We start from the raw sequence: 16,854 nt of genomic DNA, 5'->3' as shown, positions 1-16,854 counted from the left end.
ACCTTCAAAGTCCATTATACATGCCCTCAACATATCCTCAAGTATCTGGATAGTTCTTTCAGATTGACCATCGGTTTGAGGATGAAAAGCTGTACTGAATTTCAACTTAGTGCCCATTGCTTGCTGTAAACTTTTCCAGAATTTGGATGTAAATTTTGGATCTCGATCTGAAACTATCGACTTTGGGGCACCATGAAGTCGAACTATCTCTTTAATATACAAATCAGCATATTGATCCACTGTATACGTTGTCCTCACCGGGAGAAAGTGAGCAGACTTCGTATATCGATCCACTATCACCCAAATAGAATCATAATACCCTACTGTTCTGGGTAATCCCACCACAAAATCCATGGTGATGTCTTCCCATTTCCATTCAGGAATCTTTAGGGGTTGAAGCAAACTGCCGCCTTTGGTGTTCTGCTTTAATTTGTTGACAGGTTAAACATTTCGACACATATTCAACAATATCCCTCTTCATACCCGGCCACCAGTATAAAGCTTTTACATCATGATACATCTTGGTTGTTCCCGGGTGTAAGGAGTACGGTGTGGTATGAGATTCATCAAGGATCTCTTGTCTGATTTCTTTGTCAACCTAAGCATACGTATTCGTTTTTGTATCGCAACAACCCATCAGATAAGCATGAAAAGTCTCTTGCCAATCCAGCCTCTAACTTCTCCTTATGTCCCTGTAGCTCAAGGTCACCTTGTTGGGCTATTCTAATTCTTTCCAACAGATTAGATTGTATGGTGATATTAGCAAGTTTTCCAATTACAAATTCAATTCCCGCTCTCGTCATATCCTCAGCCAACTTGGCTGAAATTTCCTTTAGTTCACAAACTTGCCCTGGTCCTTTCCGACTTAGAGCATCCGCTACCACATTTGCTTTACCAGGGTGGTAGAGAATCTCGCAGTCATAATCCTTGACCAGTTCTAACCATCGTCGTTGCCTCATATTTAAATCCTTCTGAGTGAAAAAGTACTTGAGACTTTTGTGATCTGTATAAATTTCACACTTCTCACCGTACGGCATAGTGACGCCAAACTTTTAGTGCAAAGACAACCGCCGCTAATTCAATATCATGGGTAGGATATCGTTGTTCATACTCCTTCAATTGCTCGGATGCATAAGCAATCACTTTCCCCGATCGCATAAGAACACAACCTAACCCTTGTTTGGATGCATCACAATAAATCACAAACTTTTCATCACCTTTTGGTAAGGTTAGCACAGGAGCGGTAATCAACCTTTGCTTCAATTCTTGGAAACTACCTTCACACTTGTCAGTCCAAACAAACTTACAATTCTTTCGGGTCAACTCAGTTAAAGGCGTAGAAATCCTTGCAAAGCCCTCAACAAATCTTCGGTAATACCCTGCTAACCCCAGGAAACTTCTAACTTCAGTTGCTGACTTAGGTTGAGGCCAGTCACGCACTGCTTCAACCTTTACTGGATCCACTAAAATACCATCTTTACTCACCACATGCCCCAAGAAACTCACCTGAGGTAACCAAAATTCACATTTCTTAAATTTGGCATACAACTTATGCTCCCTGAGACGTTGTAATACCATTCGAAGATGTCTTTCGTGAGTCTCTTCCGAGTCTGAATAAATTAGAATATCATCGATAAAGACAATAACGAAATCATCTAGAAAATCTTTGAACACTCGGTTCATCAAGTCCATAAATGCTGCCGGGGCATTCGTTAATCCGAAGGACATTACCAGGAATTCATAATGACCATACCGGGTCCGAAAAGCTGTCTTGGGAATATCCTCCTCTCTAATCCTCAGTTGGTGATAACCAGATCGAAGATCAATCTTAGAAAAGACAGTTTTACCCTGCAACTGATCAAATAAATCATCTATTCTTGGCAGAGGGTACTTGTTCTTCACTGTTAATTTGTTTAACTCCCGATAATCTATACACATTCGTAATGTTCCATCTTTCTTTTTCACAAACAAAACTGGTGCACCCCAAGGTGAAGTGCTAGGTCTAGTGAATTTTAAATCCATCATCCCCTGTAATTGAACTTTTAGCTCTTTCAGCTCTGCAGGTGCCATCCTATAGGGAGCTTTCGATACAGGCTCAGCTCCTGGTATTAAATCAATCTCAAAATCAATTTCAACATATGTTGCCACTGCTTAGCAAATGTTGAAAGGGAGTAAACCTCACAATCCTGGGAATGGTAATTGGACGATGAAACCTGAAGCAAATGTTGCCACTGCTTCAAAGCCCAAATCGAAGAGGAAGTGGAACAACACCAAGAAGCGAACAAAAGCCATGAAAAATAAAAAGGCTGCTCCTTCTATTACAAGGACATAAAAGGAAATTTTAGTTAATAAGTCTATTCTATGGACTTAACAAAACTTCCTGTTCCTAGTATTATAGGTTTGAGTTTATCTAAACCTATGGCTTGTGGTATACCTGGTAATTACTTACTCTAATGCAAGCAACTTACTTTAGTAAGATGCTAAAGCATTTTCTTTCTAATGGCAATCTATAGAAGCTTCTCGACTTCTAGGCTAGATTTTATTTATCTAAGGAAAAGTCTCAACTATTCCAGAAAAGATAAAGCCATGAAAGAATTTCTTAAATCAACAGTGAGAGGTCTTAGATATGCTTTTGTATGCCTTAGACCAGACACCTGCTGTTGAGTGGGAGTAATGAGTAGGTATCAGATTAATCCAGGAGAAGAACATTGGAAGATAATCAAGTAAATCCTAAGATTAAGAAGAGGAACTATATGTTAGTCTATAAGAGTGTGTTTAAAACTCTTAGACTACACCACATCAGATTTCGAAATTTGCCTTTGTGCTAGAAAATCTTTCTGATAAGATGGTGATTACTCTAGGGGTGGAATAGTGATTTTGGAGAAGTGTAAAAACCTATCTGAAGTCTCTAGGTCTACCAGAGAGGGACTGAATGTTAAAGTTGCAGGAAAGGTACTTATTCAGTCTAAGGAAAGTTCTATACATTTTTGGCATCATTCCAAATTGCCTTAACTACTAGTGTTAATTTCCTGATTAACCAAAAGTAGTTGCCAAAGATATAGAATCCAGTATCCCAAGAGAGTAGACATATAGAGAGGAATTTCACATTATCAATGATTTTGTGATTAAGGAGGAGTAATGGTGGAGAAAAGGTTGTGGTTAATTCAACCTTTCAGATCCTATTACGAGGAGTTTAATACTACTACACTTGATTTGTATATCAAGGTGTTGAGATTATTTGAAATGCACTTTTTGTTTTATATTAGTGCAAGTGGGAGTTTGTTGGGTTTTATGCCCTAAATAAAACTCATTTCAATATAATCATATTTACTTATTAATATAGATCAGAAATAACATTTAATGTTGCATGGTTCACATGATTTATTTCATGATTATACGTACATAATGTATGAATTCATCTGAAACCCTTTTCACATACTTCATCCTGTTTATTGTGCCGTCAACACATTGAAAAGTAAACATGACTATGTGAATAAAGTTTCCTAGATTTATCAGACATAGGGTTTTACTGATATGGTAATCTCCAACAGAGTTTACTTGCATTTGGAGAAGTGCTATGTTCTTTCCAGAGCATTGGTTAAAGTAAAGCTCAGGTTGGATGCATGGAGTATGCATCGGAAGGGACCGATATTGAACTTTGACTTAGATTTATTAAACTTACCGTAATATCTATTCAAGTCAATATCGCCTAGTCGATCCTAGATCAAATGTTCTTAATCCTGTTATGATTAGGCTCAATCTTGAAAGGCTATTCGTGTTCTTTGATTTGTTAGTTAAGCCTACTTTTAGGTCAGGGTGATACGTACATTTTGGGAACACGGTAGTGCAATTGAGTGGGAGCGCTATCATAAACATGGAATCTATAGCTTCTATCTGGCGAATAGTAAGCAAAGGATGATCTCCTTCGAGCTTGACCAAACGAACATAAATGGTGGAGTACTCATATCACATAAGCTGAAATATCATTTATACGGGGTCAAGTGTTTTAAGGAATAAATACATTGTAGGGTGTAACGGTAATTTAATCCCTTTACAGTGTAGATCATTCATATAGAGGATCAGTGATCACATTAGGATTATAACAATGGATAACTAATGATGTGTCTATATGGTGGAACATATAGAGCATTCTATTATACTGAGAGTGCAATTCTAAGTTCTATGCGTGGATTCAACGAAGAATTAATAAGTTAGTAAATTTTAGTGCTAAATTCTTGATCTACTTATTGGAAGCTCGGTTATATAGACCCATGGTCCCCGCACTAGTTGAGATAATATTGCTTGTAAGACTCATATAATTGGTTTTGATTAATCAATTATAATTCTCAATTTAGACAATGTCTATTTGTGAATTTTTCACTAAGTAAGGGCGAAATTGTAAAGAAAGAGTTTTAGGGGCATATTTGTTAATTATGATACTTTGTATGGTTCAATTAATAAATATGATAAATGACAATATTATTTAATAATTATTTATAGTTATTAAATAGTTAGAATTGACATTTAAATGGTTGAATTTGAAAATTGGCGTTTTTGAGAAAATCAGATGCAGAAAAGATAAAACTGCAAAATTGCAAAAAGTGAGGCCCAAATCCACTAAGCATGGGCAGCCACTTTTGTAGGCAATTTAAACTGATATTTTTATTATTTTAATGCCAAATAATTCAAACCTAACCCTAGTGGAATGCTATAAATAGATAGTGAAGGCTTCAGGAAATTTACACTTAAATTTCTACACTTTTGATTCAGAAAAAACTGAGCCTTCTCTCTCCCTATCTTTGGCCGAACCCACTCTCTCTCTCTTCCTCATTGAGATTTTGAAATTCTTAGTGTAAGAGTAGTGCCCACACACAACAAGTGATACCTCAATCATAGTGAGGAAGATCGTGAAGAAAGACTTTCAGCAAGAAGGAGATTCAGCATCAAAGATTCAGAGAAAGAGATCCAGGTTCAGATATTGATAATGCTCTGCTACAGAAAGGAATCAAGGGCTAGATATCTAAACGGAAGGAGTCATTATATTCCGCTGCACCCAATGTAAGGTTTCCTAAACTTTATGTGTTTATTTCATCGTTTTAGAAAGTTCATATTTAGGGTGTTAATAAATATACTTGTGAGTAGATCTAAGATCCTGGTAAAATAAATTCCAACAATGATTCCCTTCGAGCTTAGCAAATAGAAGTAAATGGATGAGTTCTTGTTTAACTGACTAATTATTAGATCACTAAACACCATTTACAGGTAGCTAAGTGTTTTAAGGGGCAAAATACATTGAGGGGTGAGAACGGTAAAAAAATCCCATCTCGATGTAGATCATCTGTATAGAGGATCTTTAAATCACAATAAGATTATAACAATGGTTAAATGAGATAGCATATTGATATCGTGGAACATACAATATGCTCTATATAAGTCTGAGAGTGCAATTCTAAGTTCTAAGAGTGGATTCAACGAATAATTAATAAGTAGGAATTTACTTGGTAAATTTGGTTCACTTATTGGAAGCTCAGCATATAGATCCATGGTCCCCATTCTAGTTGAGAACATTCTTCTTGTAAGACTCATTAATTGATTCGTGATTGATCAATTATAATTCTAAAGTTAGACTATGTCTAATTTTATGAATTTTCACTTAGCAGGGGTGAAATTGTAAAGAAAAGAGTTTTTAGGTTTATTTATTTATTAATGGACTTTATATGTCTAATTAATAATTAAATGAAATGACAATATTATTTAATAATCTATTTTAGTTATTAAATAAGTAGTTTTGGCATTTAAAAGGTTAAAATTAGAAAATTGGCGTTTTTGAGAAAATAGAGATAAAATTTGATAAAATTGCAAAATCAAGTGAGGCCCACTATAACACCATGGCCGGCCACTTATTAAAGGTTTTTCAAATTAATATTTTTATTATTTTAATGCCAAATAATTCCTAACCTAAACCTAGTAGTTGCCTATAAATAGAAAGTGATGACTCAGTCACAACAGATGCTTTCATAAGTTTTCAATAACCTCTTCTGACAGAAATTTCTCTCTTCAGAAAAACTGAGCCTTCCCCACTTTTTATACCTGGCCGAAACCCTCTCTCTTCTTTTCCCTTCATCAATTTCGACCCTAGTGAAAGAGTAAGTGCCCACACACAGCAAGCAGTAACTCAATCATAGATTGGAAGACTGTGAAGAATGTAAGGTTTTCTTAACTTTATATGTGTTTAATTTATCGTTTTAGAAAGTTCATATTTAGGGTGTTTAAACAACATACTTGTGAGTAGATCTAAGATCCTGGTAAAATAAAAGTCCAACATCCTGGTCATCTAAGAAACAAAAAAATGTCCCCGATCCAATTATGAGACAGAGTACTGTAGCCTTGCGCATGCTACAACAAACTTAATATGGAGCCAAGCTTTCCTTATTGAAGTTTGTGTTCATCTGAAGCATCTTCCAATCATTTGGTGTGATAACCAAAGTGCAATTCTGATGTTTGCCAACCCAATCATGCATTCTCGAACCAAGCATATACAACTGGTTCTATATTTTGTTCGAGAGAAAGTTCTCAACAAACAACTACTTATTAAATATATTTCAACCTGTAACTAGCACAAGATTTTTGTATCTTAGAGAAAAACTTAGTCTAGATTTTTTATCAACACTAAGTTTGAGGGGGTGTTGGACTGTTGTGGATGCTAGGTTGTTGATTTTTATTACTTCTCTTATTGTAACTTGTATATATTTAGAGCTATTGCTCATTCATAAGTGTTTCTCTCTTCAATTGATCTCTATTACTAACAAATTGAGCTAATTGGTACATATAGGGTTCTAGCTGATTTTTTTTTTTTTTTTTTAATTTCGTTAGATAAATATACATAATAATAATGTATTTGGTCATGACCAGAAGAGTGATCTCTCTCTCTCTCTATATATATATATATCTATGTATAGGATATTGGAATAATCTTTCTATACATGTTTCGTTGTCTCATACTTTTCTGCATCACAACTCTCAAGTATAGTTTTGGATACAAGTTAATTATCATATATATATCATGGAAACCATAAATTAATTTAACGCGGAAAAAGAAACGTGGAAACTCAAATTTTATGGCTAAAAATTAAAAATGTTGAAAGAAACTGAAGAAAGAAAGAAATTAAATTAAATAGTCTTGCAAAATATATAGAAGCAACATGATTGCAAAGATATGTAGGATATGATCGTTTGACAGTATGAGATGTTAATAGTGAAAGTAAAGCAATTCTCAATACTTATGTATGTATTCTGAAACTTTGAAACAAAAGGAACCAAAACACATGCATTAAAGAGCTGTTATGCTTTTAGAAGAATGAAAACGAGTCCCGTTTCTTTAAAAGGAGAGAGTGAGAGTGAAAGAAAGAGAAGAAAAGAAAAGATCAAAAGAAAAAGTTGGCTTCAATATTCCTGAATATTATTAAGTTATAGCAAAAAATGATACCCTTTAACAGTGTGTGGTGGTCACCTCCTTTTACCATCTATATTATTATCTCTCTATATCCCTGGCATTCATTAATTTCTAGTACTTAAGAGAACAATATTGTTGAGTAGTTTTCAAGCAAAGGCAACCAAAGTTTCCTTTGGGTAAGTAATACTTGAAATGTGTAATCACTAGTACTACACAAGAAAAGCAAGAAAAGACCCTTAAGAAAAGATGCGTATTATGTTAAAACAAAATATATGCACATAAAATATAACTGTCTAATTTGGGAAAAGCTTGAAACAATTATATATGTTTTGTTCTCTTGATGAGAAGCATATCTAAGTAATGAAACCATGGAGATATATATATAATTTTAAGAAATATCAATAAGACTACGTAATTTGATTTGTAAACATCAAAACTCATAATTGGCCATCTTAAAGGAAGTTTTGGTTTCCTAAGACAGGCACACCTTTAGGGAGAGAGAAATAAAGAGGAAGTTGGTGAGATTATATTATGTAATAAAATTAAAAGAAAAATCGCTATATGATCTCTCTCATAAAGTAAAATAAATATATTAAATATATTTATTTATTTAAATGAGAGGGGACATCAGATATGGGATTTGTTTGTTATTATCAAGATAAGATGTGGTTGACCATCAACATTAATTTTGTGCTTTTAGCAGATCAAAAGTTTACTCTTTAGTTATACATGAGATAAGCAAAAAAGAAAAAACAAGTGAATATTAGCTACATAGAATCATCTTTATATGTTCTATACAGCTCTTTTGTTCTTTGTTTTGTTCCTATAAAGATTACAAAAATAAAAAATTAAGGAGAACAAAAATTGAGTACAACATCTTTGGACCATGTACACATTTATATTATATATATTCTGTCTTCTTTTATTTTTATTTTTATTTTAATAGCTGATTTCAAATACTATACACATACTGTTACCTCAGGTCCCCACATTTAATGCAGTCTAATTAGTAGGAATCCAAATTACACAACCTTTTCTCTTTCTTTTCAATATTACTGTCTCTTAGATTTAGAAAAAAAAAACGAAATAATAATAAGATAATAAAAATCAATGAAGTTCTTAGAATAATTAGTCTTCGATAAGTATATATTTATAATAAGTTTGATTTAACAAACCTTATTCTATGTTTTTCTTTTTTGTCTATATAATTTTCTGTTTTGTCGTTTTTATTACAAATAACATTACAACTTGACACTAAATCTGTAGACAATAACTTAGGGATCTGGGCGTGTCATGTACTCATGTGGGTCTAACCAAGTAGCTAGCTGCTATTTGTTTTTGAGATATATATCCATCCAAATGTGATCTCAAATCATACAAATCATCAATTATTGAAAAGTTTATTAAATTTGTCAAATCCAAACACCATTAATTATATTTTGGCTTTTCTCTGTTGTATATATTACGTCAACACCATATGTTGAAATTGGGTATTTATATGTTACATGCTATTGGTATTAATTTTGCTCATATCTACACTCAAACTATCATAATTAAACAGTTGTGTGTTTAGAAGATTAAATTGAACACAAGATAAATACAGAGTTATTATTCACACTTAGGATGTATTAAGAAGCTGGTTAATTAAAGAACAATAAAAAAGACTATTAAAATTTTGTGCAATCAAAACTTAATTTAGACTTTAAAAAGCTCCAGAGTTACTGCTAAAATTACTGGAAATTTTAGCCCTGTGACACTTACACGCATAATTAGGATGAATACATACGTATGTATTTAAATTATTTTGGGGGGTCATTGAGGGTAAGAGTACCTTGAAAATTGTGAAATGAAGCTGTTGGTTGTGTCAACTGTGTCATCAACACCATTTATTTCTGTGGCCCCTTCCTTCCCAGTACCATAATAAATAATAAATCTCTCTCTCTCTCTCTCTCTCTCTCTCTCTCTCTCTCTCTCTCTCTCTCTCATTTACAAAAACTTGTGAAAAACAAAGTTTTATTTTATGAAAAGAAAGTCAAATCTGTAATGATATCTGACTAATAATATTAAATATTTTGTTGTTTTTGTATATATTCTTTTGATTTCAGTGTCAATCTTCTTTACAATCAGGTTATGTTATTGGATTAAATATAGTGTTTATTCTACACTTATATATTTTGAGATAATTGTATACAATAATTATTATAATAATAGAGATCTTGGAGCCATAAATTTAAAATTTGATAGTTTTGAAGAAATACAAGAAAATGACGAAAGGAAAATTAAAGTCAGATCTAGAGAGGGAATATAACTAAATGAAACCTACATAGAAAAAAGAAAAGCAACAAAGGAAAAGTAATCATCGAGAGAATTAGTAGAAGATGAGACAACAAAGATAAAAACAAAAAAACTAAAGATGGATAAAAGGCTTTTAAGTGTGGTGTATATTGTGGAATAAAGGCAAGATAATAAAGGAATAAAGTGGATGATAATATAATAAAGGCTCGACTGTTTTCCTAATTCTTTAATTTTCATTTTATTTTTCTTAACTTAGCTTTCTCCATGCATAAAATACAACTTACATAGTTAAGTTTATTTAGCTACATACATGAGTACGTATCTTTAAAAATTTACAGAATATTTCTTTAAGAAATAAAAAAAAAAAAAAAATTACCAGACAGAAAAGTGAAAAAAAAAAAGTGAGGAATATATTCCTCTGTATATAAGACTTTCTGCTTGTAACAGTACTTATCTTACTATACATTGTTAAGAGTATATCTGTGAACTGTGATATATACTTCTAATTGGCCACTCATCATTTCATTTATGTGTTCATATTGATTATTTTAGTGTATAATATAGCAAACTTAAACTACATTAGTAAATTTAATCTACACAATTTATTCATTATTATTGAACATATAATTCCATAATAAGTGGGGTTCTGTAAAAAAGGTAAAGGGAATGGTGGGATTGTTGGGATGAACAATTTAAATCCATCATTGTATTTTGATTTTGGTACTTATAGACTTTAGTTTAGGTGGTAACCTTGTTGGCCACTACAAAAAGTGAGAGGCGTATTGTAGTTCATAAGTTAATACATAACTATAGAGAGAATTGGTTTGTTATTAAAAAAACACTAATTAACACCGGCCCAAAACAGAAAGGTATATATCATAACCTTTCTTTGCAGGGATTCCATATAATTTAAGTATTGTCTGATATATTCAGCCTAATAATTTAAGTTAAACTAATCCTACTTTCCAAACATTCTTCAGAAATTAAGAGTAGTGTGTTAGAGATTTTATTATGATAGAAAAGAAGAAAATCAAAATATATTACAACTTTATTGTAAAATAATACAAGAATTAAAATAAGAGATTAATTAAATTTACAATACACATATATACACTATATATATTGCATATATATAAAGAAAATGTAGAATAAGAAGATTACAACACATGTAATATAATAATATATGTCTATACACTCACTTATGACAACCTTCAGTGAAGAATACTGGGGATCACCATGACTTGAACAAGGTATTACACGTTTGTTCAAAAGCTTATTTCCCCTTATCTCTAAGCACCAAGGGAACTCTCATTGAAATAGCTTTGTGAATTATCAAGCCTTAGGGTTTTTTAGCAATGTGTTTTTTTTTATATATAAAAAAAACTTCTCTTCAATTTAAGCACTTTAGACCTCTTTATATAGTGTTTAGGATATCACCATTTGAAATTCAAATTCATAAGTCATAATCTCCATAGATGTTATGGACTCAATAAAGAGATGTAACTCATGCACACCATAACTCTTATAGAGATGTAACTCATGCACACACCATAACTCTTATAGCATTAAAAATTTCAAATTAAGATGTATAACACCTTTTATACTCTTAATGTTGGTGATAATGGTGGATGTTACTCATAGTAACAAGTAACTCCCCCAAATATTACAAAAAGAAGACAATTTGCCATATGTTACATATTAATTTGTTATACATATTTAATCTATACATTATATTATTGATAAATAATAGAACATATAATGTTTCTACAAACTACTTTAAAAAAATGTATTGATGCACTTTTTACTTGTTTTGACATTCAGAAAAATTTATTAATTTAATTTTTTTTATAATATACATTATAGTAATTGAAGATATTCTATAAAATTTTGAAAAATTCGAAATAATTTACAATATAGAAAATAATATTAATAATACCTAATATGTACTTAATAAATATTACAAACTGTATTATATTTAAACTGAGAAACTAAATTTTAATAAAAAAAAGTATCACATCACTATAGATTAAATTATTATAATAAGATTTATTTTACTTTGGTTTTTCACATTTATCACATGCATTAATTTGAAGTCACACTTTGTATAATATAATCTCTCTCTTTCATGTGATCAATCTGAACAAATTAAAATGTCATTTGTACTATTTAGAATCCAAAGAGTGCATCATTGAGATATTGAGACTCTTTAGAAACCTAACTAGTGTAATAGTGAGTATGAAAGAGAGGATATGTTTTATGATCTGAAATAATTTGAAGGGTTTAATTTTTAATTTTTTCTCCCAAAATTAAACATATATATCAACTCATCACTCATCAGTCATGCTAATCAATTAATTAGAATCAAGTTAATATTATTCTCACTTTTGTAATCTCAAATATGTAGACTATTTTTCTTGAAAGCAAATTTATTTCAGATAATATTGTGATTTTGTTTAAGATCATACATTATTTAAAAAAGATAAAATATAGACGCAATGGTTTTATGGCTTTAAAATTAGACATGACTAAAGCATATGATAAGATGGAGTGGGAATATCTTCGAGTTGTGTTGTTGCATATGGGTTTTGATAGTAGATGGATTAACTTAATTATGACTTGTGTTGAATCGATCTCTTATAAGTTTATCCATGTTGGTCGTGAAATGGGTCTAGTGGTACTGTCTCATGGTATTCGACAAGGGGATCCTATATCACCATATTTATTTATTTTATGTGGTGAACGTTTTTCTCCTTTGTTGAAGAAGTATAAGGCCAGCGAATGGAAAGATTCATGGGTGTGAGGTTGCTACGGGGCTCCTATCGAAAAAACTTTAAGGTTGGATAGTTTTTTCCAAGTAAATTGATAGTTGGGGGAGTTTTGCCGCAAATTACTCTTAAATTTTTTATTTTTATTTTGTAAAATATGGCCATGTAGGATAATTTTTTAATGACCTGTCATTGCCACGTGGGCAAAATTAGGATTTAACGAGGGTGAACAGACGGCGCCTTAAAAATGTAAACGAAACAGTACTTTAGAGGGTTTTCCCACCAAAATATGAGGTTAGATGGTTTTTTGCAAGTAAATTGATAATTAAAGGGGTTTTACCACAAATTACTCTTAAAAAAAATAGTTACAAGTTAATTTCATATACATATTTTAACTTTCTCTTCTACATTTCTCACAGGTACTTTCAAAAGCAGTAGTGCCACACGTAAAAAATAGCAGAGCTACATCAATTATATTTTTGATGGGAAAGAATATAGCAATATTGAAAATGATGATATGTATATATTTAAAGATATGTACATAATAACCTATGCTAAAATCCCATATAAATTAATGTAGAATATAAACAACATTCTGTGTAGTTAATAATTTGATGGCAGTATTTTATGTATTAATTTCTTTTGTTGTTAGTAATAAATTATTCACATGATTAGCATGCAGGACACAACTGCAAATCCATGAGACTTAAAAGGACTAGATTACATGGAGAGGCATTTATATATATGAATTCAATCTTCATGCATGTCATAACTTCTGAAAGAAACAGAAACAATATAGCTGACAACCCCAAGAAAATTAAATAAAAATGGTAATTAAGGGCATGATTTTCTTCATATCTGATATAGATGTCTGTCATAGTAAATATGCAAAGACATGAAATAACACCCATTTGGCTATTTACTTATTTTGAATTCAAGAAACTTGTCTTTTAGTTCTTGGATGGCTTCTATAAACACTGTAGTACTAGCTACTATACATAACATCTCTCATAATAAATATGAGGATAACCAAGGGTAAGAGTAGTGGACTAACAAATTGCAAGGGTAAAAGTGTCAAATCAGTACATATATTTTTTTTAAAACTGTACATTACATGATATATAGAGAGAGACAGAGAGAGTAGATTTTTTATATTTATTGTTTATTTTTCAAAATAAGAACATGCATTTGTTTTTATATTTTTCTCTTTCTCTCTCTATATGTCTGTAGTCCTCTCCACTCTCTGACACACTACTCACTATATGGCGTAAACTTGATGCCTGATAGTGCAAGCAAAGCAACCCTCTTTTTCTAATTTTAATTTTCTTTTTTATAAAACTCCCTTCGTATAATTTCCTCTTTGCCTGAAAAAAATCTGTTTCTCTCTCTTTTATGGTTGTGTCTCTACTACTATAAGGCATAACATCTTGTTTAGTGCTTCACTAACAAAACCCACCTCTTAAACTCTTTCACTTCCTCTCTTCTTTTCCTTCTCTCTCTCTATAGGTTTTTTTTTTTTTTTCTCTTGACTGTTTGCTGTATTAAACCTAAATATTTCTATATCTCAACCTTTTCTCCATCTGTTATTTTCTTTTTATTGAAATTGCACTTAGGAGCAGCGAAACTATCGCTGTATATAAGAGGTTTAAAAGAAAATTTGACATTGGTTTTGTCTGTTTCAGCGTTCTTCATGTTATTTGATGATGCCTTGTTTGTGCTCACTCTCTCTCTCTCTCCCAATTCCTATTTCTAGTGAGAAATAAAGAGATAGAAGGGTTTACTTATTGATATTTTCCACACATTTAGTACCCATCGATCCCTTTCTCTCTCTCTCTTTTAGTTGATGATAAGTCTTTTGTTTTGAGTGTTTTGACTCATGAGTGACCACCATTTCTTTTGATCAGTGAAGATAGACAAGTATATATATATATAAATAAAAGAGATGCAAACAGCGGAAAGAAAGTTCCTTATTTGCATGGCCAGTTCTCTTCTGCGGCCGCCAGTTTTTGGACTGCAGTATTAGTAGTATATGCTTCTTCGATTTCCTTTTCCTTCTAAGTTTGACTTCTGGAAAATGAAATGGATATTCAAAGTATGGCCATGAAGAACCTTTTGCACCTGTTCTTTGATCAAAAGGCTTGGCCCAACTAGACCCCATCAGAATTTATAGTTTATACTCTTATTTCTCTCTCTCTCTCTCTCGCTGTGTTTATTCCTAATAGCCTAAGTTCGTTCATTGTGTTTTTTTTTCTTCTTTCCCTTGTCTTAGTTTTGATTGGTCTGGTAGAGAATTGATCGAAAAAGGTGAGTGATGAAAGACATGAAGCAGCCCTAAAGAGAACATCCAGTACTGTTTCTATTTCTCTCCTATTGTGTTAATTTGCTTCAAAAAGAGTGGACAATTTTCAAGAAGAGATTAATTCTATCTTAGGGTAGGACATATTTTGAGAATATATTTATATATATATTTATATATATATATTATTTGTTTTACCATTTCAAATTATTTCTCCATAGAGCTGCTACCTTCCAATTCAACACATACACACTCTCTTCCTCTTGTCTTGTTCCTTTCTTCTCATCTCTTTTTTGGTTTTTGGTCTTCCCCACAGAAGAAAACTACAAAAAAAAGACCTTAGAGTGGGGGAGAGAGAGAGAGAGAGATCATAAAAAGCTCAGGCCATATTATCATGGAACTTTCTAGTCATCAAGAAGGAGACATCCCAATCCCCTTAAACAGTACTCCATATGGGGATGGTGGGCATGGGCATGGGCATCTGATCCATCATGACCCATCACCCCACAACCACATAATTCCTTCTTCGGCAGTAGCCCAAATCATCCCTTCCAATAATGGCTCCTCCATCCCCACAAGCCTGGAGGACCATGTGCCCTACTGTAATAATACTAATAATAACAAGAAAGGTGTTAAGTACAGAGAGTGCCTGAAGAACCATGCAGCTTCTATGGGAGCTAATGCCACTGATGGGTGTGGTGAGTTCATGCCTAGCGGAGAAGAAGGAACCATTGAAGCCCTCAAGTGCTCAGCCTGCAATTGCCACAGAAATTTCCACAGGAAAGAAGTTGAAGGTGAGCCTACCCCTTATGATCAGTTCCACCATAGCAATAATATTAATTCCCCACATCTCAGTAGAATGGCTGCTGGGAGGAAATTCATCTTAGGTCCTCCTCATCACAAGGGTATGCTAGGCCCAGATTCATTACCAGGGTACCCTACAGCCACAGGTACTTTCATACCTTCAAGAACAGGTCCAATGCCCCATCATATGATCATGTCCTACAACATGGCTGGGTCCCTCCCTTCTGAGTCAGACGAGCAAGAAGATGTTGGTGGTGATGGCGGTGGAGGTGGAGGTGGGTCTGTGGCCTACAGGCCTCCACATTTGGCTAAAAAAAGATTCAGAACTAAGTTCACTCAAGAACAGAAGGACAAAATGCTTAACTTTGCTGAAAAAGTTGGATGGAAAATTCAGAAGCAAGAAGAATCTGTGGTCCAACAGTTCTGCCAGGAGATTGGAGTCAAGAGGAGAGTTCTCAAGGTTTGGATGCACAACAACAAGCATAATCTAGCAAAGAAAAATCCTCCACCTGCCTAATTAAAAAGGAACCAAGATCGAAATGAACTCTTTTCTCTAGCTCTCCCTATATATTCGATCTTCTTCTTCTTCTTCTTCTTTTATTTTTAGTTTGTTCTTAAGTAGTTTTTTTTTTTGTTTCACACTGTACCTTTTGTCATTTTTGTCACTCTTTTTTGTGTCTATTTTTATCTGGGTTTTCGTTGGTACTTATATTAAAATAACATTGGTTTCTGCTACTTAGTATATTAGGTAACAAACTGGGTTTGGGTGGTCTAGTGTTGGATATGATATATTGATATTATTCTTGTCTAATCCATTTATGCTAATATGGATTCAGATTTGAGGTGTTCGTGCTATATATGAATTCTGATGAGGTACTCCAAGAGATGTAATACTAAAGTTAGCTAGTCTAAAGTAGTAAGAACTTCCTAATTAGTTTATTGTTACTTTTTCTATCTCGTGATCTTCTTCTTTAAGTACTAATATGCATATTATTATTGGCAAAACATTCCATTAGATTGTAAAAGTGGAGAAAGGAAAATCTTAAAGAAACACCATGCATATATACATAATAATATAATATAATATAATATAATAAAACAATTTATGAATACATGCAATAATTAACTTTGGATGCACTTTTGCTGTTATTAATCCCTTTAAGACTGCATCTCATTATTAGCAATTCCTTTTGCCTTTTGTAAAGTTTAGTTAAATACTTATACATGCGAGTTTCTTATTC

At 32.5% G+C, this 16,854-nt stretch overlaps 1 protein-coding gene across 1 annotated transcript; it reads left to right on the top strand.

Moving 5' to 3' along the window:
• The first annotated feature begins 13,635 nt into the window (after nt 1-13,635).
• Nucleotides 13,636-16,567, top strand: LOC115715308 (zinc-finger homeodomain protein 4). Its single transcript, XM_030644161.2, has one exon. It carries the CDS (start codon nt 15,204-15,206, stop codon nt 16,128-16,130), a length of 927 nt encoding a protein of 308 aa, XP_030500021.1. The 5' UTR covers nt 13,636-15,203; the 3' UTR covers nt 16,131-16,567.
• Nucleotides 16,568-16,854: the final 287 nt, after the last annotated feature.

The sequence above is a fragment of the Cannabis sativa genome, chromosome 4, assembly GCF_029168945.1.
Source record: "Cannabis sativa cultivar Pink pepper isolate KNU-18-1 chromosome 4, ASM2916894v1, whole genome shotgun sequence".
Taxonomy (NCBI): Eukaryota; Viridiplantae; Streptophyta; class Magnoliopsida; order Rosales; family Cannabaceae; genus Cannabis; species Cannabis sativa.
Note: the sequence above shows the minus strand (reverse complement) of the source record. Positions and strands in the feature narration are given on the sequence as shown.

Coding starts and splice junctions, on each gene's coding strand:
- LOC115715308 (XM_030644161.2), top strand. CDS start 15,204: ATGGAACTTTCTAGTCATCAAGAAGGAGACATCCCAATCCCCTTAAAC.